General features: G+C 38.0%; 1 protein-coding gene and 1 non-coding gene across 4 annotated transcripts in view; both read right to left on the bottom strand.

The window, feature by feature from the left end:
- The window catches only part of TMEM150C (transmembrane protein 150C), a 36,867-nt gene extending 14,593 nt beyond the window's left edge, over positions 1-22,274 (bottom strand). For all 3 annotated transcript variants that reach the window (XM_068542110.1, XM_068542111.1, XM_068542112.1), the window contains exons 1-5: positions 22,240-22,274; positions 2,219-2,308; positions 908-961; positions 745-777; positions 212-279 (exon numbers count right to left, since the gene is read on the bottom strand). In XM_068542110.1, coding sequence (XP_068398211.1) covers positions 212-279; positions 745-777; positions 908-961; positions 2,219-2,298 — 235 coding nt within the window. In that variant the 5' untranslated portion in view covers positions 2,299-2,308; positions 22,240-22,274. The remainder of the gene's footprint in view (positions 1-211; positions 280-744; positions 778-907; positions 962-2,218; positions 2,309-22,239) is intronic.
- LOC137764482 (U4 spliceosomal RNA) lies at positions 6,447-6,587 on the bottom strand. The gene has a single exon (XR_011073987.1). It is a non-coding gene; the product is annotated as a U4 spliceosomal RNA (small nuclear RNA).
- Positions 22,275-23,058: the final 784 nt, after the last annotated feature.

Here is a 23,058-nt window from a genome sequence, read left to right as displayed (position 1 = left end):
GGGAAAAGAAAACGTAAGGTAAGCAGGTGAATGTAAAAGGATTTATGAGAAAAAAAGACCCTCAAAACAAAAGGCCCTCTTCAGCATATTGACATGATATGATACCGAATTATCAACTAAGCCCACCATACATTTGATATGGGTTTGGGAGAATTTAAAATAAAAAAGAAACATACCAAAGCACATAAAGCATTCTTTATGCTCTTCTTACCTAGGAATGCTGCCATGTTCATAACTTGACTAAACACACAGCTTGCAGGAGGTTCATCACCTGCAATACTTGAAAAACAGGAAGTGTTTTATTATTACTATAGTAAAATCGATAACTCTCTGCCATTGACTGAATGTCTGTGTCCCCTAAAAATTCATATGCTGAAATCCTAACCCCCAATGTGATGGCATTAGGAGGTGGGGCCTTTGGGAGGTGATTAGATCATGAGGGTGGAGCCCTGGTGAATGGGATTAGTGCCCTTATAAAAGGGACCCTAGAGAGCTCTCTTGCCCTCTTTCTGCCATGTGAGGACACAATGAGAGGATGGCAGTCTGCAACCTGGAAGAAGGCTCTCATCAGAACCTGACCACGCTGGCACCCTGATCTTGGACTTCCAGACTCTAGAGGTGCGAGAAGTAAGTTTCTCACGTTTAGAAGCCACCCAGTCTATGCTACTTTGTCCTAGTAGCCAGAACTAATACACCCTAAATTTTCCTAAGATCCAACAGATCAGAAGAGAATTATCAAGTTACCTTATATATGGTGCATGCTTCACACCAGGTTTCCTGGATAACAAAAGAAAACCCAGAAGCTCAGGTTAAAGCATGGTCACTTGTGCATAGTTTAACTTCATCAGTGGCAAAGTTTTTGTTAAATCTGCTGATGAACAAAGAATTACCCAGAGATAAATTTTACCTTTCAGCTGAGTTTAATGGGAAAATTTTGTCATCTTCCACAGCTATAAAGTATCTATGAAGAAAAAACAAAAAAATGTATAAAACAAAGTAATGTAAAAAAAAACCCAAGAATCATTTGTTTCCCAGTTTTATTGGACTAACCACATTAAATCATATTCATTTTTTTCTAACTGGGAAAATGTTGTTTTACTACAATGCTTTACCTATAGCTCACCTAGCCCTCTGAACTGTAAATGTCATTAATAGTATTTCTTTAATTTTCAAAAGAAAATTAATGGCAATTAATTAATGGTAATCATTATAATCTGGAAACTGGGAAACAAAGAAATAAGACTATACAACTTTGGGCAAACTAAAATTAGGATTCAAAGTTTCTAATTTCTCAGGAATACGTGTCCACCTTTCTTAATGAACTGCAAGGAAATAAAATAATTTTCTAGAAGTAAACAGTACTTGAAATAAGCAAGTGTGGGAATGTTTTGTGATAAGCAAGACTTCTAATGTAATGATACCCATTTTATAAACGTACCAGACCCAGTCACACACACCAAAAAACTGGACTATGAACGGGGCTGTGAATGGAATCTTTATAGCATGTTAGTGTCAAATTAGCAAATCTTGCAAATAATGAGTCCACATCACCAGTATTCTTCACCGTCTGCTTTGCATAATTTATTACTTGCTCTTATTATTTACTTTGGGTGAAACAAGAAGGGAAGAGAAACGGGGAATTTAGCATGATTGAACTAGTAAACATTATTTTAAAGTATTTACAAATACATTCATATGAATATGAACAGTTGTCCCTCTGTATCTGTGGGGGATTGGTCCCAGGACCAGCAGTGGACACCAGATTCTGTGGGTAATCAAGTCCCATAGTCAGCTCCACATCCAAGGGTCCATATCCTCAAACTCAACCAACCATGGACCATATAGTACTGTAGTACTTATTGAAAAAAATCCACATATAAGTGGGCCCTCGCAGTTCAAACTCCTGTTGTTCAAGGGTCAACTGTAACCTACGCACATCCTCCTGTATACTTGCATCTCTAAGTTATTTATGATACCTAATAAAATATAAATAGTTGTAAATACAATGTAAATGCTATGTAAATAGTTGCCAGTGAGCAGCAAATTCAAGTTTTGCCTTTTGGAACTTTCTGGAATTTTTTTTCCCCGAATAATTTTGATCTGCAGTTGGTTGACTCCAAGGATGTGCAGTCTGCAGACACAAAGGGTCAACCATACTATCAACACTTGACATTTTTATCTACATTGCACCTGAGTCCTTAAATAAGAGAATACTCACACTATCCACAATCCAGCTGAAGTAAACAAGGTAAATACAAGGGGTAAAAACATCCATATGCTGCATTTCTTCCCATCCATGCCTGTATCCCTGAAATAAAATGAACAGGTGTTAATAACTAAGGCAAAAATTGATCTCACTCTTTCAAGATGGAATGGAAGTTTACTTTAATCTAAAAAAGTGTATTTTATGAATCCGTGTTTCAAATCACTGTCATTACTGTTACCTACACAGGTAGGAAATCCCTTGAGGAAGCAACATGGAAGACTGTTTTCTATCATTAGTTTAAATATTCCAGAGTATTAGTTGAGAACTGATGGAAAATTTCTCCTGAAGACACGTATCATTATACAAGCATCAGTGTATTTAAGAAAAGACCAGAGAGTTTGGTTTAGGACTTTCAGGAGAAAAGTTAGATATCAAAGGCATACTCCAACCTACTTTTAGTGCTATTACTAACATTTATGGATTATGGATCTATGGATCTGGCATGTACCTATGTCTACAGCTTGGCAGACAAGAGTGTGAGAAACAAATGGTTACTAAACAAATTAGCAGCACAGGAAGAAATGACAAATACTTCGGAAATCTGAACTTTCCTCATGACATGTTATCGAGCAACAATCTCAGAAGACTCTAAAGACGAATGCTCTAGAAAACAATGTATTGTGTATAACTTTAAATTCGCTCCAAACAACACAATCAAAAAGGATACAGATGTCAGGCATTTTGTATACTATATTTTAAAAGAAAAACATATGAATAAAAAGTTCTCCACAAAAATGAAGTGAAAACCAGAAGCTTCAGAAGTGTCTGTGAAAAGTTATTGGTACAGAACAGAAAGAAACAACTAATTATCACTTTCCTTCTTTGCCCAAAGCCAACAGACAAAATCTATTTGAGACTCTGGATGCCAACAATCCTTAAGGCAAAAGAAAAAACCTGTTTCAGTTTCAAGAAAATAAAGTGCCCTAGTGACTTCCGCAGGTGACCTGACAAAGAGAAGGGTAAAGTGATTAAATGGCACCTCTAAGGAAATAACACTGCTCATTATTTGGGGTTTTACAATTAACTGCAAAAAAAGTCGCTTACTGGGTTTGAACCAGCGCTGCCACATTTCTGAGCACCTCTGCAATACCTGCTTTCATGTGCTGAGACTCCCTGGCCCTTCCGATTGTTGAGAACAGAGAGAGAACACAGCCTTCCCTTCCAGGCTGGTAATCTGCGAGTTCTCAGGAAGGTCTTAGTTCCCAGAACTGACCTACCTGATCAGGTAGATCTTTCAGATCAGGGGACAGACAACTGGACCTAATAATGTGTCTTTGAACAGACATGCTGTAGTGTAAACACCTACTTGGGTAGGGGTGTTAAATAAATTACAGGATCTAGGAGTCGAAACACATTAGAACCACTTTCAATCAATTTAATTCAGTCTAATCCAATCTGATCCAGTTCACAGGTATTGACAACCTACATGTGCCAGGTACTATACCGGGCGGTGGAAATACTGAGGTCTAATGAGTATAACTCTTTATATGTAATAGTCTATGCAATATATAAAAGCTATTATCTGAGCCAGTGGTGCATGGCTGCCCAGTTTATACGATGTCGAAAATGATGAACATTTTAAACATATACAATATGACTTTTCAGTGTCTATTCATTTATTTATGTCCAGAAAATTGTGGGCTCATAATAGAGCTATCAATAATGCTAACAAAAATAATTCCACCAGTAGCCAAGATGCAGAGGGAGTACAGAAAATAGGGATGTTCACTGAGCATGTAAACCAATTTTTCTGGATCTGTCCCTGAAATAGGGCGCTCTGACAAGATGAGTACAGCCAAAAGGGTTCCACTGGAGTAAGAGTTAGGGGACCTAGTTCTTATCTTTCGCTTTGCCTGTAACTGACTCCATAAGCCTGAGCCAGTTACTTAAATCAGCAACACCATTTCCCCATCTTGCCGCATGAAGACTGAATTCTAAGAGAGGGAGAAGGGCATCAAAGACTGAGGCCTCACAGGGTGGTGGTACCTTGGAAGTTAACCCAAGTTCAGCATCTTATATTTTTACAGTAACAGAATGCTCCCATATACCCAGAGTAATCAGCTGCAGAAGAACTCATGCCTATGAACCATTTTCACACTAGGCTGGTGAGTAAATCACAGTGTCAACTGACTGATATACAGTGAAAAACACAACTGCCAAAAGCTTAAATATTCACATGGGCTTCCCTTTTAAGGAACGTCTATATGGAAAATCAAAATTTTGAAGCAGGAAATTAGAGTGAAGAGAGTTAATGAGATAATTCTAAGAGCAAGGCATCAAGCGCAATAGCTTTGTGTGCTAATTTCCTTTACAGAGAGGCAGTATGGAGGACTGGAAATGGTATGGCCAGGCATAGGACTGAAGCCCAGTTCTGCCACTCACTAGCTGTGTGATCTCTGGCAAGTTATTTCATCTCTTAAGCCTTAGTTTAATGATGGAGATAACTTCTATTTTGTAGAGTTGTGCTGAGGATTACTGCCAAGGCAGGTAAAGTACCTCACACATAAATACATGTTCTGTAAGTGGCGTCCCTGCCAACTCTAACTGCCAAGCAGATCAATATACCTGTTAGGACAAGGGCAGGGCCTCACGACAGCTTAACACTTTCTTCTCTGGGCTCCTGCTTTTCTAGAACAAGGCAGACTCCCTTCCTGATAGTATTAATAATAGTTTCTTTCTTTAGATGACTCTCCAAAAAATTAATTAATACCTTTTTCTTACACATATATTGAAGGCCCACCTTCTTAAGTTTCTACCCTCTGGTTATCATTAAGTATGCATAGCTTTTCTTATTTTGTTTTTGAAGCAGCTAAGGTGGCTAATGGCTACTCTCCTACTAAATTATTTTAGTTTTACTAGTTTAATTCTCATAGGGAAACCTTATATCCAAATTATGAGAAAACCATGCTGTATCCCTTGCCTAATGATAGATGAAATTTCCCTTTTTTAACCCAAAAGGATGCCTTGGGAGGTGATAAGAATAAGTCTATGGATAATTGTATTAGTTAGCTTCTAATGGAACTACTTTGGTGCTTCTTCAGGAAGTTTACATTGGTTATGCTTTTTTTTTTCCCTTAGAGAAAACTGCAAATTCATGGGCAGTTGTAAGAAAGAAAACAGAGAGATCCTGTACATCCTTCACTCTGTCCTCCCATCCTGTATAACCACAGTACAATGTCAACACCAAGATACTGACATTGATATAATCCTTTCACTTTATTCAGATTCCACCAGCTTTACATGCTCTCCTTTCTGTATGTGTGTGTGTGTGTGTGTGTGTGTGTGCACGTGTATTTAGTTTATGCAATTTTACTACATGTGTAGATTCATGTGGCCACCACTACAGTCAAGGTACAGGACAGTTCCAACACCTCAAAGATCCCTAATGTCGCCCTTTTATAACCACACCCACTTCCCTCCCCTGCACCCTCCTTAATGATCTCTAGCACCCATTAATCTGTTCTCCATTTCTATAATTTTACCATTTCAAGAATGATATCCAAATGGAATCATGTAGTATGCAACCTTTAGGATTGACTTTTTTTCACTCATCATAATTCCCTGGAGACCATCTAAGGTTTGTGTTGATCAATAGTTTGGTACCTTTCATTGTTGGCTGGTATTCCATGGTATGGACGGACCAAGTGTGTTGATTTACCTCTTACAAGATATCTGGTTTGTTTCAAGATTTCGGCCATTACAAATCAAGAAGCTATGAACATTAGTGTACAGGTTTTTGTGGGAACGTAAGTTTTTTTTAATTGATTATTATTATTTTTAAAATATTTATTTATTTATTTAGGCTGTGTTGGGTCTCCACTGCTGCGTGCGGGCTTTCTCTAGTTGTGGCGAGCAGGGGCTTCTCTTGTTGTGGAGCACAGGCTCTAGGCGCGTGGGCTTTAATAGTTGCTGCGTGTGGGCTCAGTAGTTGTGGCTCGCGGGCTCTAGAGCGCAGGCTCAGTAGTTGTGGCGCGCAGGCCTCGTTTCTCCGTGGCATGTGGGATCTTCCTGGACCAGGGATCGAACCTGTGTCCCCTGCATTGGCAGGCGGATTCTTAACCACTGCGCCACCAGGGAAGTTCCAGAACATAAGTTTTTATTTCTCTGGAATAAACACCCAAGATTGCAATTGCTGGGTCATTTGCTAATGCATGTTTAGTTTTTTTCTTTTTTTATTCAATCTCCATAGAGACTGTCAAAAATTGCCATTGCGGACTATATTTCAAGTCGTTATGGTGGGGTATTGGGAAAAGTTTTCAGTTAGCAATAATCATGCCTTGGATAAACCTCATTGGCTACAATACTGCCACTGCGCAAAGCTAATACATGTTTAGTTTTTAAAGACTCGGTCAAACTGTTTCCAGAGCAGCTGTACCATTTTATTTTCCTACCAGCAATGTAGGATTGATGCAGTTTCTTCACATCATTATCACTATCGATATCACTATTTGGTGTTATCATTAAATAATCGGTGTTGATTGGTGCTATCACAATTTTTTATGTTAGCCATTCTGATAGTCATATAGTGATATCTCATTGTGGTTTTAATTTGCATTTCCCTGGTGGCTAGTGATATCGAACATCTTTTCCTGTGCTTATTTGCCATCTGTATGCTCTCTTCAGTGAAAGGTCTATTCTTGTCTTTTACCCATTTTCAACTTGGATTGCTTTTTTTTTTTTTTTTTACAGTTGAGAATAAAAAAACAGTCTGAGATTTCTTCATATATTCTAGATACTAGTCTGTTTTTGGACATGTAGTTTGCAAATTATTTTCTTCAAGTCTGTAGCATCTCTATCCTCTTATACAGGGTCTTTTTAAAAATTATTTTTGTGTATGTATGATAAAATATACATAACATAAAATTTTTACCATTTTAACCATTGTAAGTGTACAATTCAGTGGCATTAAGTACCTTCATATTGTTGGGCAACCATCACCACTATTCATCTCCAGAACCTTTTCATCTTCTCGAACTGAAACTCTATACCCATTAAACAATAACTCTATTCCCTCCTCCCCCAGCCCCTGGTATCCACCATTCTACTCTCTATTTCTATGATCTTGCCTACTCTAGCTACCTCATGTAAGTGGAATCATACAGTATTTGTCTTTCTGTGTCTGGCTTATTTCATTTATTATAAAGTTCTTGAGGTTCAACCATGATGTAGCATGTATCAGAACTTCATTTCTTTTCTTTTCTTTCTTTCTTTATTTATTATGTATTTATTTAATTTATTTTTGGCTGTGTTGGGTCTTAGCTGTGGCACGCAGGACATTTGTTGAAGCATGCGGGATCTTTCTTTGCAGTGAGCGGGCTTCTCTCTAGTTGTGGCCTGCAGGTTTTCTCTTCTGTAGTGGGTAATATACCACTGTATGTATATGCCATATTTTGTTTACCCATTTATCTGTAAATGGACACTTGGGTTGTTTCCACCTTTTGGCTATTGTGAATAATGCTGCTATAAACATATATATAGCATACACAAATATCTATTCATGTCCCTGCTTTCAGTTCTTTTGGGTATATACCTAGGAATTAAATTGCTGGTACTTGGTGGTCACATGGTAATTTTATGTTTAATTTTTTGAGGAACCCCCATGGTAGCTGCACCATTTTATATTCCCACCAGTGATGTACAAGGGTTCCAGTTTCTCTACATCCTCACCAACACTTGTTATTTTCTGGTTTCTTTTTTTTCTTTTTTATTTAAACAGGGATTGTGTCAGATTTTATTTATTTATTTATTTATTTATTTATTTATTTATTTATTTGGCCACATTGTGCAGCTTGCGGAATGTTAGTTCCCTGACCAGGGATTGAACCCGGGCCTTTGGCAGTGAAAGCGTGGGGTCCTAACCACTGGACCACCAGGGAATTCCCTATTTTCTGGTTTCTTGATAGTATCCAGAACTATTTGTTTAAAAGACTGTCTTTTTAAATTTTGATGAGTTCTAACTTACCAAGTTTTCCTCTTGTGGATCATGATTTTGATGTCAAGCCTAAGAACTCTTTGCCTAGCCCTTAATATCGAAGATTTCAGCCTGTATTTTTTTCCCTAAAAGATGTATAATTTTACATTTAAATCTGTGATCTGGTTATGGTCTTTTTAAACAATAGATTTCTATTGTCTTATTCAATTGGATTAGACCCTAGACCATTTATAAATAAATCACTTTAACAAGGATCAGGAAATAGGTGATGAGCTAGGTCAGTCTTCTGACTTAGTAATAAGTAGTAAAGAAGATTCTTATAATGAAGAACATATATTTAAGCCATAATACACCCTACCATGCCAGGTTCTTTTGTCAGCTGATGAGTATGAGGTTAAGAACAGAACAGTGAGGTGTATGTGTGTAGATGGGGGAAGTTCCCTTACTTATTTCACCTCCCTACCCACCTTTGAGTTACCATGGAGACCAGAAAATCAAAGTAAAATGCTCTTTCAGGACCAGCTTCTGGTTTTGTTAGCCTACCAATACCCCATCCGACATACCTTGATGCTTTTTTTTCCTTCTCCCTCCCTGGTGGGACTGTGTTAACCAAAGAAGGGGACTCTGCTACATATACTTTTCTTGTCCAAAATAATCTATTTGTCTTTCCTTAGCGCATACCCAGCTGATAATGTAACCAAAGAACCTGCGATAGAAAAAACACTGGTATGCTCTCTACTTTCTGTGCTGGAGGAGGACTTCTGGAGATGCCAGGATATGAATGTTTGATTTGGTTTGGTTCATAAGGTGTTCTGGCTTGACAAGTTCAGATGTTTGACTGGAAGTACTTCTAAAAGAAAAAAATGAATAGATCTATTCAATCAACTCTCTTCATTGCCTCAATGTTATCTAAGAATTAAAAGTTAAAACTGAATGGTGGTTCTCTTTCTCCCATCCTTCCAGACACCATTAAAATAAACTGGCCCAATGCTTCCTATCACAGTAGAAAGTGTCACACAAACTTTACTTATATTTCCAAGCAAGGACAAGTTCCACTCTTTCCCTGAGCTGCATCAACATGGCACCTACCAGCTATGAGGATACATTTTTCCTTGCCTTTTTAAAGAAAGAGGGGAAGAAGGAAGGACTACTCCATACTCCTAAGATAGTTTTATCTGTGCATTCTGAATTATACTTCTTAAAATTTTTGTGTAATATTTACTCCATTGATATTAATCTTCCAATAATACCTCATAGGAAAAAACTTAAGATAATTGCTTCCATGTCCCAAATGGTAAACTATATCGGGAACAATGTCACCCAATGCGTTTCTGACAAAAGGAGGAAAAGAGCCAGAATTGCATAAACCTTCTCGAAAGGGTTCTGGCATTTAGACTCAGTTTGGAAGACTCCCCTCCAAATGGTGTCATGTACCCAAATGATTTGCAAAGCTGTTATCCAGATGGTCAAATCCTCCTCGAATGCCAGTACCGCTAATCCCCGGTACATTTCTCTTGCATGTTCTTTTCTTCCAATAAATAACATTCTCAAAGTTTGAGCGACCTTCACTCTCTTTCATGGAATCTGTGGTAGGAGTGGGACTGCAAAGTGGGGACTGCTGAGCACTCAGAGTCAAAGGCTGAAAACCTCGATCTGCTCCCTGCTTCCCTGAGCGTTCCTTCTTCCTCAGAGAGAAAAACGAACTGTCAAACGTTTGCAGTGGCTCTGCTGTCGACACTTTTGTTCCTCTGTAAGTCTTCTAGCTTTAATGCTCAAGAGAACACTCGGTCATTTGAAAACTTACAATCTCATGGAAAGAAACAAAGTGTTACTTAAGCCCACATTTGCTCAGCACCCAAGACTCCAACTACATGAACGTGATTTGAAAAACGTGATTTGACCCCAACTACATGAACGGGTCTTGATAAAGTTGAGGTCATATATTCATAATTTTAATCACCAAATTCCAAACAGATGATTCTTATAGTATAATCTAATGAAGCTACTCAAGTCAAAGAATATAGCATACTGTTACCAACGATAATCCTTGAAGACAAACTTTCCGTTCTTTCAGGTGGTGGTAAAACTCCTCCAAGCCACAAATGGAAAAGGAAAGCCCATTGGATCATCTTGATCTACAGATTTTAAAACTTTATTAATAAGAAACTACTTATGACAGTGAAATGTCTCAAAAGTTAAGATAATATCTTTTGGGGCTGGAAACGATTTGCTTGTTATGAATTGGAAGGATTTTGTATAACCTAGGGTAGTGGTGAGAGGCAGCTAGAGTTCATGGGCTCAGGAGCCAGCTTACCAGGGCTTGGAATCCCAGCTCTGCCACTTACTATAGTGGTTGTGTGATCTCGGTTGTTCAGTCCTCTCTGTGCCTCAGTTTCTTCATCAGTAAAGTGGGAACAATAATAGGGCCTACTCATCGGGTTTTTATGAGGGTTGAAAATACATTTAAGGCTCTGATAACAGTGCCTAACATTTGATGGCTTTTCAATAAGTCTTAACTATATGCCACTGCAAGTGATCTTCGGGGTCTTCAGTTATCTTTCTTAAAATTTTGTAATTTATCAGGAAATAAGCTCTCTGCCAAAGCAATTTTTCATTCTGCTCCCAGGGCCAGCTGGCATGGAGCAGGAAAGATTAATGAGTCACCCACTAATGACCAGGATTGTTGCACTGTCTATGGACCAAGAGCATCCTTGATATTTTTTTAACCTTCTGGGAATCTCGAGTTATTTTCCACATGTATCATAGACAAATGTGGAGAGTGTGTGTTATTTTGTAATTCAATTACAATTATAGATGGTAATGACAAGGACTATTTGTTTTGTTTTGTTTCATCCCTAAAATGTTTACAGGGTCCCAGATGTAAGTCAGCATAGAGATCTGCAATACAGCAAACTCAATATGCTGATGGTTAAAATTTTGCTTTCAAAATCCTAAGTTTGGGAAAGCATGATAGCTTGAGTGACTTGGTGTCATATAAAAATATATGACTTCCTTTAATCATACAGATATAAGCAATACTATTCAAGCTATGAGGTCAATTTTGAGCCAAAATAATTTCCACGAGCACTGGAAAGAAACAATATATTAATTAATAACGGAATTCTTTAAAATATTGCCATCTCCAAAAGAATATGATAGTTTCTATGTAGAACGAATGGTACTGGTTTTTCTTCAATGGGCTCTTGATTTCTAAGATCAATCACTTTCATTCAGTTGACAAATGACTTATAGGGATCCATTCACGCTAGTGGCCCAAATGATTCTTTTTCTCAGAAATAGATGGGACATACTGTCCTCACACCATTCATGGAATAATCCCAGAAGGAAGTCCCTTCTTCCAGTATTTCAATTCAATAATAACCTCTTAGAATTTCTATGCCGAGATCCTCCTCAGAGTCCATTTATATCCTCAATAATAAAAATATTTCCCACATATGGCAGATATAATTGCCAACTCAACAATCATTTCTCCTCTTTTTCTTAGCTAACAGAACCTAGTTTTACCCAGGACAGCAAAGTGTTCAGCCCAAGAGTATAAGTCATGGCCAGTATAAGCCAATCATAGCTATGTCATTTTCCTTAGACAAATATCTTTCCAGACTCCCTTGCACCTGGCCAATGAGATGCAATGGAAAGCCTCTTTTCTGCCCACTCTTCTCCTTTCCCACTTGGGATGCTGTTGTGAAAGTATGATACCTAGTGCTATGGCAGCCATCATGTAACCATGAGACAACAAACACAAGGACCCAAAGCCAAAATACTAAGGATGGCAGAGTAGCAGATGGAAAGACGTGACTCCTTGATAATATCATTAGACACTGTACTAAATTCCCAATATCACCAGCTCCCAAACTTCTTGTAATGTGAACCAATTAAGTCTTCATTGCTTTATTACTGTAGGTTGGTATAGCATCAAAATCCACTCTCCCTTCTTCCATTATAACTGGGCAAGTGGCTGCTCAACTACACTATAATTAGCAGCCTCCCTTTCACGTGAGTGTGGCCCTGTGTGTAAGTTCTGTCCAATGGAATGTGAGTGAAGGCTCTTACAATAAAAATATTGTATTATATAGGAAAAGGTATCTATTTTCTAGAGATGCACACTGAAGTATTTGGGGATTAATTATCATAGTGTCTAAAATTCACTTTTAAAAACTTCATCCATGGGGTGATGAAAGAATTTTAGAAATAGAGTGGTGATGGTTATAAAACATTGGCAATCTAATCAATGCCACTGAATTGTATACTTAAAAATGGTTAAAATGGTACATTTTATGTTATATATATTTTACCATAATAGAAAAATAATTTTAAAAACCTACATCATCAAGAAAAGGTGCACCACATCACACTGATTAGGATGTCTATTACCAAAATCAAAACCAAAACCAAAAAAACCCAGAAAATAACAAATGTTGGTGAGGATGGAGAGAAACTGGAACCCCTGTGTAGTATTGGCAGGAATGTAAAATAGGGCAGCTGCGATGGAAAACAGTGTGGTAGTTCCTCAAAAAATTAAACACAGAATTACCATACGGGCCAGTAACACATTTCTGGATACACACCCATAAGGACTGAAAGCAGAGACTCAGAGATATTTGCACACCCATGTTCACAGCAGCATTTTCCAAGGTAGCTAAAAGGTGGAAGCAACCAGTGTCCATCAATGGATGGATAAACAAAATGTGGTGTAAACATACAATGGAGTATTATTCAGCCTAAGGAGGAAGGAAATTCTGACATACTATACAACATGGACATTTTGAGGACATAATGCTAGGTGAAATAAGCCAGTCACAGAAGGACAAATACTGTGTGATTCCACTTATATGAGGTACCTAGAGTAATCAACTTTATTGAGTTGGAAAGTAGAATGGTGGTTGTTAGGGGCTGGGGGAAAAAGGGGATAGGGAGTTAGTGTTTAATGGCTACAGAGTTTGCTAGATGAGAAGAGTTCTGGAGATGGATGAAGGTGATGGTTGCAAAACAATGTGAATGTACTTAATGCCACTAAATTATACACTTAAAATGGTAACTTTTACATGATATTTTACCACAATTTTTAAAAAAAAGAACAGACACAAGAAAAATGTCACAGAAGATCTAAACAGACATTTCTCCAAAGAAGACATACAGGCCAAAAGGCACATGAAAAGATACTTTAAAATCTAGAATAACTAAAGAACAAACAAACAGAGATGAACAACACAATAACTGAAATGAAAAATACACTAGAAGGGATCAATAACAGAATAACTGAAGCAGAAGAATGAATAAGTGAGCTTGAAGACAAAATGGTGGAAATAACTGCTGAGGAACAGGATAAAGAAAAAAGAATGAAAAGAATTGAAGAAAATCTCAGAGACCTCTGGGATAACACTAAACGCACCAACATTCAAATTATAGGGGTCCAAAAAGAAAAAGAGAAAAAGAAAGGGTCTGAGAAAACATTTGAAGAGATTATAGTTGAAAACTTTCCTAACATGGGAAAGGAAATAGTCACCCAAGTCCAAGAAGCACAGAGAGTCCCATACAGGATAAACCCTAGGAAAAAAACACCAAGACACATATTAATCAAACTAACAAAAATTAAATTCAAAGAAAAAATATTAAAAGCAGCAAGGGAAAAACCAAAAAGAACATACAAAGGAATCCCCATAAGGTTATCAGCTGATTTTTCAGCAGAAACTCTGCAGGTCAGAAGGGAGTGGCAGGATATACTTAAAGTGATGAAAGAGAAAAATCTACAGCCAAGATTACTCTATCCAGCAAGGATCTCGTTCAGATCTCATGCAGAAGTCAAAAGCTTTTCAGACAAACAAAAAGCTAAGAGAAATTCAGCACCACCAAACCAGCTTTACAACAAATGCTAAAGAAAGTTCTCTAGGTGGGAAACACAAAGGAAGAAAAAGACCCACAAAAAGAAACCCATAATAATTAAGAAAATGGTAATACGAACATATATACGATAATAACCTTGAATGTAAATGGATTAAATGCCCCAACCAAAAGACACAGACTGGCTGAATGGATATAAAAACAAGACCCATATATATGCTACCTACAAGAGACCGACTTCAGACCTAGGGACACTTACAGACTGAAAGTGAAGGGATAGAAAAAGATATTCCATGCAAATGGAAATCAAAAGAAAGCTGGAGTAGCAAGACTTGTATCAGATAAAACAGACTTTAAAATAAAGACTGTTACAAGAGACAAAGAAGGACACTACATAATGATCAAAGGATCAATCCAAGAAGAAGATATAACAATTATAAATGTTTATGCACCCAACATAGGAGCACCTTAATACATAAGGCAAATGCTAACAACCATGAAAAGAGAAATCAACAGTAACACAATAATAGTAGGGGACTTTAACACCCCACTTACACCAATGGACAGATCATCCAAACAGAAAATAAATAAGGAAACACAAGCTTTAAATGATACAATAGACCAGATAGATCTAATTGATATTTATAGAACATTCCACCCAAAAGTGGCAGAATACACTTTCTTCTCAAGTGCACATGCAACATTCTCCAGGATAGATCACATCTTGGGTCACAAATCAAGCCTCAGAAAAATTAAGAAAATTGAAATTGTATCAAGCATCTTTTCTGACCACAACGCTATGAGACTGGAAATCAATTACAGGAAAAAAAAACTGTAAAAAACACAAATATATGGAGGCTAAACAGTGCATTACTAAATAACCAAGAGATCACTGAAGAAATCAAAGAAGAAATAAAAAAATACATAGAAACAAATGACAATGAAAACACGACGACCCAAAACCCATGGGACGCAGCAAAAGCAGTTCTAAGAGGGAAGTTTACAGCAATACAATCTCACCTCAAGAAACAAGAAAAACTCAAATAAACAATCTAACCCTAAACTTAAAACAACTAGAGAAAGAAGAACAAAGAAAACCCAAAGTCAGTAGAAGGAAAGAAATCAGAGATCAGAGCAGAAGTAAATGAAATAGAAACGAAGAAAACAGTAGCAAAGATCAATAAAACTAAAAGCTGGTTCTTTGAGAAGATAAACAAAATTGATAAATCCTTAGCCAGACTCATCAAGAAAAAAAGTGAGAGGACGCAAATCAATAAAATTAGAAATGAAAAAGGAGAAATAACAACTGACACAGCAGAAATACAAAGGATTGTAAGAGACTACTACAAATAACTATATGCCAATAAAATGGACAACCACGAAGAAATGGATAAATTCTTGGAAAGGTACAATTTTCCAAGACTGAACCAAGAAGAATTAGAAAATATAAACAGACTTATCACAAGTAATGAAATTGAAACCGTGATTAAAAATCTCCCAACAAACAAAAGCCCAGGACAAGATGGCTTCACAGGCAAACTCTATCAAACATTTAGAGAAGAGCTAACACCAATCCTTCTCAAACTCTTCCAAAAAATTGCAGAGGGAGAAACACTCCCAAATTCATTCTGTAAAGCCACCATCACCCTGATACCAAAACGAGAAAAAGATATCACAAAAAAAGAAAATCATAGACCAATATCACTGATGAACATAGATGCAAAAATCCTCAACAAAATACTAGCAAACAGAATCCAACAGCACATTAAAAGGATCGTACACCATGATCAAGTGGGGTTTATCCCAGGGATGCAAGGACTCTTCAATATATGCAAATCAATCAATGTGATACACCACATTAACAAATTAAGTAATAAAAACCATATGATCATCTCAACAGATGCAGAAAAAGCTTTTGACAAAATGCAACACCTATTTATGATAAAAACTCTCCAGAATATGGGCATAGAGGGAACCTACCTCAACATAATAAAGGCCATATGTGACAAACCCACAGCACGCATCATACTCAATGGTGAAAAACTGAAAGCATTTCCGCTAAGATCAGGAACAAGACAAGGATGTCCATTCTCACCACTCTTATTCAACATAGTTTTGGAAGTCCTACCCACAGCAATCAGAGAAGAAAAAGAAATAAAAGGAATACAAATTGGAAAAGAAGAAGTAAAACTGTCACTGTTTGCAGATGACATGATACTATACATAGTATAGAAAATACTATGATATCACCAGAAAAGATATCACCAGAAAACTACTAGAACTAATCAATGAATTTGATAAGGTTTCAGGATACAAAATTATTGCACAGAAATCTCTGGCATTCCTATACACCAACAATGAAAAATCAGAAAGAGAAATTAAGGAAACACTCCCATTTACCACTGCAACAAAAAGAATAAAATACCTTGGAATAAACCTGCTTAAGGAGGTGAAAGACTTGTACTCAGAAAACTATAAAACACTGATGAAAGAAATCAAAGATGACATATACAGATGGAGAAATATACCATGTTCTTGGATTGGAAGAATCAATATTGTGAAAATGACTATACTACCCAAAGCAATCTACAGATTCAGTGCAATCCCTATCAAACTACCAATGGCATTCTTCACAGAATTAGAACAAAAATTTTTACAATTCGTATGGAAACACAAAAGACCCCGAATAGCAAAAGCAATCTTGAGAAAGAAAAACGGAGTTGGAGAAATCAGGCTCCCCAACTTCAAACTATACCACAAAGCTACAGTAATCAAGACAGTATGGTACTGGCACAAAAACAGAAATATAGTCAATGGTACAAGATAGAATGCCCAGAGATAAACCCATGCACATATGGGCACCTAATTTATGACAAAGGAGGCAAGAACATACAATGGAGAAAAGACAGCCTCTTCAATAAATGGTGCTGGGAAAACTGGACAGCTACATGTAAAAGAATGAAATTAGAACACTACTTAACACTATACACAAAAATAAACTCCAAATGGAGTAAAGACTTAAATGTAAGACAAGACACTATAAAACTCTTAGAGGAAAACACAGGAAAAACCACTCTTTGACATAAACCACAGCAAGATCTTTTTTGACCCACCTCCTAGAGTAATGGAAATAAAAACAAAAATAAACAAATGGGACTTAATTAAACTTAAAAGCTTTTGCACAGCAAAGGAAACCATAAACAAGACAAAAAGACAACCCTCAGAATGGGAGAAAATATTTGCAAATGAAACAACAGACAAAGGATTAATCTCCAAAATGTACAAACAGCTCATGGAGCTCAATATCAAAAAAACAATCAATCCAGTTAAAAAATGGGCAGATGACCTAAATAGACATTTCACCAAGGAAGACATACAGATGGCCAAGAGGCATATGAAAAGATGCTCAACATCACTAATCATTAGAGAAATGCAAATCAAAACTACAATGAGGTATCACCTCACGCCAGTCAGAATGGCCATAATCAAAATGTCTAGAAACAATAAATGCTGGAAAGGGTGTGGTGAAAAGGGAACCCTCCTGCATTGTTGGTGGGAATGTAAATTGATACAACCACTATGGGAAACAGTATGGAGGTTCCTTAAAAAACTAAAAATAGAACTACCATATGACCCAGCAATCCCACTACTGGGCATATACCCTGAGAAAACCATAATTGAAAAAGAGATATGTACCACAATGTTCATTGCAGCACTATTTACAATAGCCAGGACACAGAAGCAACCTAAATGTCTATCAACAGGTGAATGGATAAAAAAGATGTGGCACAAATATACAACGGAATATTACTCAGCCATAAAAAGAAATGAAATTGAGTTATTTGTAGTGAGGTGGATGGACCTAGAGACTGTGATACAGAATTAAGTAAGTCAGAAAGAGAAAAACAAATACCGTATGTTAATACATAAATATGGAACCTAAAAAAAAAAAACGGTTCTGAAGAACCTAGGGGCAGGACAGGAATAAAGACACAGATGTAGAGAATGGACTTGAGGACACGGGGAGGGGGCAGGGTAAGGTGGGACAAAGTGAGAGAGTGGCATGGACATATATACACTACCAAATGTAAAACAGATAGCTAGTGGGAAGCAGCCGCATAGCACAGGGAGATCAGCTCGGTGCTTTGTGACCACCTAGAGGGGTGGGATAGGGAGGGTGGGAGGGAGATGCAAGAGGGAGGGGATATGGGGATATATGTATATGTATAGCTGATTCACTTTGTTATACAGCAGAAACTAACACACCACTGTAAAGCAATTATACTCCAATAAAGATGTTAAAAAAAAAATACCATATGCTAACGCATATATATGGAATCTTAAAAAAAATGGTACTGATGAACTAGTTGCAGGGCAGGAATAAAGAGGTAGACATAGAAAATGGACTTGAGGACATGGGGTGGGAGGGGGAAGCTGGGGCGAAGTGAGAGTAGCATCGACATGTACTACCGAATATAAAATAGTTGGCTGGTGGGAAGCAGCAGCATAGCACAGGGAGATCGGCTCAGTGCTTTGCAGTGACCTAGAGGGGTGGGGTAGGGAGGATGGGAGGGAGGCTCACGAGGGAGGGGATATGGGGACACGTGTATGCATATGGCTGATTCTCTTTGTTGTGCAACAGAAACTAACACAGTATTGTGAAGCAATTACACTACAATAAAAATCTATTAAAAATAAAAAAAAATTTTAAAAAGCACACACTAAAAAAGATACTTAACATTGCTAATTATTAGAGAAATGCAAATCAAAACTACAGTGAGGTATCACCTCACTCTGGTCAAAATGGCCATCATTAAAAAGTCTGCAAATAGTAACTTCTGGAGAGAGTGTGGAGAAAAGGGAACCCTCTTGCACTGTTGGCGGGAGTGTAAACTGGTGCAGCCACTATGGAAAACAGTATGGAGGTTCCTTAAAAAACTAAAAATAGAGTTACCACATGATCTTGCAATCCCACTCCTGGGCATATATTCAGAGAAAACCATAATTCAAAAAGATACATGCACCCCAATGTTCATTGCAGCAATATTTACAATAGTCAAGACATGAAGCAACCTAAATGTCCATCAACGGAGGAATGGATAAAGAAGATGTGGTATATATATATACAATGAAATATTACTCAGCCATAACAAAGACTGAAATTTGCCATTGCAGCAACATGGAGGGACCTAGGGATTATCATACTAAGTGAAGTAAGCCAGACAGAGACAAATATCATATGACTGTTAGCTGTCAACCTAAGTGTCCATCAACAGATGAATGGATAAAGAAGATGTGGTATATACATACAATGGAATATTAATTCATCCATAAAAAAGAATGAAACAATGCCATTTGCAGCAACATGAATGGACCTAGAGATTATTATACTAAGTGAAGTAAGACAGAGAAAGACAAATACCATATGATATCACTTATATGTGGAATCTAAATAAATGATACAAATGAACTTATTTACAAAACAGAAAGAGACTCACAGACATAGAAAACAAACTTATGGTTACCAAAGGGGAAGTGGGGGAGGCATAAATTAAGAGTTTGGGATTAACATGTACACACTACTGTATATAAAATAAACAACTTATTGTATAGCTCAGGGAACTATATTCAGTATCTTACAATAACCTATAGTGGAAAAGAATCTATATATATATCTGAGTCACTTTGCTGTACACCTGAAACTAACACAACATTGTAAATCAACTATATTTCAATAAAAATTTAAAAAGATCGTTAGCTAGCTGTCTATGAAAATCCACTTTCCCCTTCTTCCACTGTGTTAAAAGAATAACTAGGCATCATTTGGCTGCCCAGCCCCCTCTGCATGTGAAGTAGCACTGGGACTGAATTCCTGCCAATGGAATGTGAGTAGAGGAGATGGGTGCCACTTCCTGTCCCGGCACACACGTCTCTCAAACACTCACTTCCTATGGGCTGAGACGGTGGTGACCAGAAGAAAGAAGTTACGTTGAGCACGGCCTGTCATGAATCTCTCCTCTCCTGCTGATATGGGACACCCGCCCGGGAATGATACTTGAGAAAACAAACTTCATTTTTAAGCCACACTATTGTTGGGTTTCTTTTTACAGCAGCTGAACCTTTTACCACAGCGAATACATTCAGATACTCTGTTCACCGCAGGCCAAATATCTTATCTGATACCTGCCATCATTTCCCATAAAAATGATGAAGTCACTCTGTCCACGAGTTATTGGAGAAGTACATGGATTCTTAGGTGACAACAATTTAAGAGAATCCTGCCCTGATGAATCAGATGATACCCAAGCATTCCAAGTGACTAGGTGTTTTCTCTAAGTACACGGAATAATTAAGGCCAGGGGACATCTTCCTCACTTAGCAGTGACCAATATTTTACATATAACTTTCAAAAAGACTTTACAAATACACAAACATATGTTTTTCCTAAAGAGCTAGTTATATTTTATAGATCTGGAATCAAATGAATCCTCAGGGCATCCTGGGAGGAATAAAAAAGTTGGGTAATATTATTAATTTTATTTTATAGATGACAATGAAGTCATTGCTTTTAACATTCCCGATTCACCAGTTCTAAAGAATCTTTTCTAGACTCTTTGCCACATGCAATTATTTCATGTGCCTTCCTATCCCTAAGGCAAAAAACAAACACGAAAAAAGACTATAAAGCCATCTGACCACAGGCTAACTGGAAATGAAATCCTTGTGCCCGGGAGTCCCTCATCCAGAGCTTTGAAACAGCATCACAACAACCCCTTCTGACCCACAGTCACAGCCCCAAGTGCCAAAACAAAAGGCGGCTCCTCATGATGCTGGCGCTCTCTTGCTGGGCTCTGACACCAACTCCACAGGCCTGAAACAAACGTGAAGCAAACAAGAGCAAAAAAGAAATCCCCAAAGGATAGGTAAGTTCGGTAAGTTCAAGACATGGGGATCTGAGAAGGAAATTCAGGTAGAATCTTATGTGGCTGAAAAATGCTAGGCTACTACTGCACATGACCATCAAGCCCCAAGCACTGAACTTGTATCTCCTCATCCAACAAACTGGCAGCTGCTCAGTGGATGTGATATACCAAAACTGAGAGTCAAAATGATAATTCTTCCACTCTCCATTACAGTGGGAACACAGAATAGAGCTGGATCCCTGAGCATGTGTCCTGGATCCAGAGTCTCTGGTTTTAAATCCAGGCTCTGCCACAGAGTTGCTGGCTGATGCTGTGCAAATCGCTTAACCTCTCTAAGCCTCAATTTTCTCATCTATAGAATGGGATCATAATAATATCTACTTCCTAGGGCTGCCATGAGGATTAAGGAAGTTAAAACATGTAAGGCTCTTTGATAAGTATATGGCAAGAGCTCAATAATTGGAAGCCTATTATTATAAATTGCTGTCTTAATATCACTAGTGCCCACCCATCTGTGGTCCAGAAAAAGAAAGTAGAAGTGTGCAGATTTATTCTAGCTTAACAGTGACTGCTTAGGAATTCAGTGAGGAACCTGAAAGAGAAAGTAAGGTAGGCTCTTAATGTTCTCTTGGTGAAGCAGGGTATGACCTTGTACAAAAATCCTTCAAACTGTCTCCTAGAAATTATGCTGATGACTCCTTTGGAAGGACCAAAAAACCACATGAAATATATGAGACCAGAGGTTGCTTTGTGGAGCTCAGATGTGCACTGAAGAAGGTTGTACATCATCCTGCATCTTTGTCAAGGCCAGAGGAACTAATCAGCAACTCAGAACCTGAACTCCCCCGAAAACTCAGAACCACTACATCACCAGAATAAAAACCAGTGAAAGCAGGGATTAATAAAATGTAGTTTACTGCCTGATGCACAGCTGGGTCTTCCACACCCAGCTGGCGTTCCACACGCCTTGTGAAAGGTGACCTAATGCAGTTTCTCATTTCATACAGTTCCCTTGTACAAAAAACAACCTGGAATAGACCTCATAAATCATCAACCTTTTCTGTCTTCCTCATATCCTCATTCCCACAGATGATGTCACTGCACGTTAATTTTAAGCACTTAGAAGGCTACAGGGTATACATAAGGGTGTGCCTGCAGAATTAAGAGCAAAATCAGCAAAATCACCAACAAAGGTGGCTCCATAGTGAACCAATGAAATTAAGCACTTTGAGCAGTAACACATCTGAACAACGACTTACAAGCATCTTGCTAAGAGACTGGCATGCTTCCCAACTCTCAGAAAGTAGCGACTGGCGTGAAACTGGAACTCTGAACCACTCAGTGTGCTGGGCCCAGCCGTTGTGCCCCTCGGTGGTTCTCCAAAGGCTCGAGTGTCCTTCACCAGACCCAGGATGCTTTGGCCTTGGTCCTGGGTTACTTCTTTAGGTCAATGCTCTCCCAATTGCCCCTTTCACAGCTCAGATGCCAGCTCCCTTCTGCGGCCCATCTCTGCTTCCCTGTGAAGATGGATCATACGTGATCATACATGATACCCAGTTCCTGAGAGTGGAAGGGAGGGGCAGGGTGGAGGCGGAGGAATCATCCCCTAGGACACACATGCCGTCTCTCCCAAGTGTCTCTTTTTTTGTTTCATTAAAATCAAACACAAATGGAGACCAGACTTGAAAATTCCCTGAGCAAAATCCGTTTAGTTATACAAGCAAAACTTAATTTGGCTTATTTTGCAAGACGAGCAAGGCCAACCTGGGTCACTTCTTGCTTCTGCCTCTGGGAAAGTCAAAAGTGAAACTTAATCGTTCCCCCAAATTGATAATGAGGCCATCACTAACCAATTCCCTTTCATTTAAGAAAATTCTAATGTTGTAACCAATCGCTGTGGAGAATAAACAACCAATGCCTCCGTACTATATAAGCTGCTTTAGAGCAATACAGCAATACACCTCGGAGCCTCATTCCATGTTTTCGTTTGAGTGCTCCTGTCTTGCAAACTGTCTTTTTTGGTGTGTGCACAATAAACTTAAACTAGTATGATTACTTCAGTGATTCACTGGTTTTAC

Source organism: Eschrichtius robustus, chromosome 4 (genome assembly GCF_028021215.1).
Source record: "Eschrichtius robustus isolate mEscRob2 chromosome 4, mEscRob2.pri, whole genome shotgun sequence".
In the NCBI taxonomy this organism is placed as follows: domain Eukaryota; kingdom Metazoa; phylum Chordata; class Mammalia; order Artiodactyla; family Eschrichtiidae; genus Eschrichtius; species Eschrichtius robustus.
Note: the sequence above shows the minus strand (reverse complement) of the source record. Positions and strands in the feature narration are given on the sequence as shown.